The sequence below is a fragment of the Apaloderma vittatum genome, unplaced genomic scaffold (assembly GCF_000703405.1).
Source record: "Apaloderma vittatum isolate BGI_N311 unplaced genomic scaffold, ASM70340v1 scaffold11261, whole genome shotgun sequence".
Classification (NCBI taxonomy): Eukaryota; Metazoa; Chordata; class Aves; order Trogoniformes; family Trogonidae; genus Apaloderma; species Apaloderma vittatum.
In genome coordinates this window covers 1,428-3,890 of record NW_009698554.1, presented here as the reverse complement: position 1 = coordinate 3,890, position 2,463 = coordinate 1,428, and the positions used below count along the sequence as shown (strand labels likewise).

At 51.9% G+C, this 2,463-nt stretch overlaps 1 protein-coding gene across 1 annotated transcript in view; it reads right to left on the bottom strand.

The window, feature by feature from the left end:
* Nucleotides 1-451: 451 nt before the first annotated feature.
* LOC104280425 (endothelin-2-like) overlaps nt 452-2,463 on the bottom strand; it is a gene marked incomplete at its 5' end in the record, with an annotated part of 3,297 nt that continues 1,285 nt past the window's right edge. Inside the window, 3 exons of the mRNA XM_009878071.1 lie at nt 452-563; nt 1,507-1,611; nt 2,379-2,463. The exon at nt 2,379-2,463 is cut by the window's right edge and continues 50 nt beyond it. Of these exons, the coding sequence (XP_009876373.1) occupies nt 452-563; nt 1,507-1,611; nt 2,379-2,463 (302 nt within the window). The remainder of the gene's footprint in view (nt 564-1,506; nt 1,612-2,378) is intronic.

Genomic DNA, 2,463 nt, shown 5'->3' with positions numbered 1-2,463 from the left:
CCCCATCTGCAATGACCAGCCAAACCACCTCTGAACGGGGCCAGCCTGGAACCATGCTCAAAGGCAGAGCAGACCAGGCCAGTGCCACAGCCCCGTGCTGCCACATCCAGAACCGCACAGAGCCGTCTGGTTTGCAACCAATTCAACCGCCCAGCGCGGGCTGACCCTCTGCCTAGGACTCCAGGGCAGAGTTAAGCAAGTACTCCGCCGGCAAGACCCTTGCCTGATCCAAAAAGGCACAATTCAGCTCCACGACACATCTATGGCTGTATAGAGAGACAGTTTTCCCTTTACAACAGTCTCTGGAGCACACGCAACAGGAGCATGGAGATTTCCACTTCTTCCCCCTTCCACTCACGGCCTTCCCTTCAGCTCTAACTACCGACAGCGGAGTTAGCGGCACCCACAGGACTCCAAATTCTTCCGGTGAACTTGGTAGGCACCTGTTTCTTTATCTCTTCTTCTTCCAGATGTTTTTCTTCCAAGGCAAAACCGTTGGCTGTGCGGTCCTCCGAGAACGCTGCTGATGCTTGCCGAATCGCAGGCTGGGGGTGGCAAGATCCCTGTAAAGAGAAAAGACACAACAGTCATTCTCTGGTCCATTTTCCTAACGTAACAGCTCATATTATGACATTTGTCTACCTCTCACCAAGATTTGTTTTGAGGCAGGAGATGGGGGAAAGAAGAGGGGGAACTTCCAGCCGCAGCTGTATTAAGCCCCAGCAGAGATCTAACTAGCCCAATTCCCCTTTCCAGGGGCAGAGGATTCAAGGAGTCCTGCAGCAGGGTGATGCTTCCCCAGACAAGCCTTTCAGACAGTATTCTTGTTGCACCTTATTTAACTGCCAACCCTCCTTCAATTTGCCAACTCCCTTTAACTGCTGGAGTCCACAGTGTCTTCCAGCAGTGATTCCCACCACTCACTGGTGTGATGTGAGAAAAGCTGTTTCCTTTGGTCCAAAGCTGCTGCCTGATCAACCTTTCTCCTGCATGATGCTGTCCTTCCCCCCTTTCATGTACATCACTCATTTGTCTGTCCCATATCAGGGGAACTTCCCACTCCAATTGAGAATTAAATTTTATATAAAATTCCCCTGGTTTCGGAAGGCCACAAGCAACCCTGGTTACCTCAGCTTTCAGCCTTCCATCCTACAGTGAGCTGAAATAGTCTACTCATGGGAAGTGTAGAGGAGACCAGAGAGGGGAGTCAGGTCAAATCCAAGTGGTAACTTGGTTCCCATATCAGGGGAACTTCCCACTCCAATTGAGAATTAAATTTTATATAAAATTCCTCTGGTTTTGGAAGGCCACAAGCAACCCTGGTTACATCAGCTTTCAGCCTTCCATCCTACAGTGAGTTGAAATAGTCTACTCATGGGAAGTGTAGAGGAGACCAGAGAGGGGAGTCAGGTCAAATCCAAGTGGTAACTGCAGTCTAGGGTCACAACCACAGGTTTTAAAGTGCTTGTAAGGGACATTCAGAGACGGTTTAAGTGGCACACTCACCTCAGAGCCCTCAGCAGGCTGTGCTGGGAAGGTCTCATGCCACTGCTCTGTGGAGACTTCATTGATGCTCCAGAGCTCACTGGGAGCTTCAGACTCCGGAGGTACCTAATGAGTGAGAGGAGATGCATGAACCACTCGGACCCAGCCACGCTGTGGTAAGTACCAGTTGCTCTAATGTCCCCAGTGACAGACTGAGACAGCTGAATGAATGTTTTTGAAGGGTTAATTGCAGCTATTTGAGAGCTATTCATAGCTCACTTTTGCTGCTACCCTCTTCTGTCAGGCTTCACTCTATTCACAGTCATATTTAACGATTGGGGATTTTAACCATTGCCTTGCTATGAAATTAATGACAGATCCCTACAATGACTTTGCTCCCTGGTCTATGCTGCTGGCTGAGGTGAGCCACCTGAGAGGTCGCATGCAGTACAAAAAAAAACTGGCTCCAGGAGATATTTGACTTCTGAGTCCCAGATCACAGCAGTGCTACTCTTCTGAAGCCTCTCCCACCTGAGGAGATGCTGGTGTCCCAAAGCTTCGCACCCTCCGCTTGTCCCTCTCCTGGGGTGCTGCCAGCTCCTCCCTTCCCACCAGCACACCCAGCCCCTCCTCAGCCTCCGGGCAGCGGGAGGCATGGAGGTAACCTGGCTTCCTATCAGCTATCGTACAACAAAAACACCCCAGTGACACCTGGCCAGGGCCTCTTGGGAGGGACATGAAACCCACTAGACAAGTTCCAGCTGCTTGCAGATTGCTATGCAGCCGTCCCCAGGGAGGCTGCGGAGTTACTCCAGCTCCTAAGATCCGTCTGTCTGCTTGCACCCTCACCAGGCAGCCCCCAGGGACATCCCCAGGAACCCCTCCGGACTTACCCGGGCTTCTCCTGGCAGAAGGTGGCACAGACGCTGTCCCTCGAGTGCGAGCACTCGCACCTGCCCAGCGATCTCTTGCGCCGCT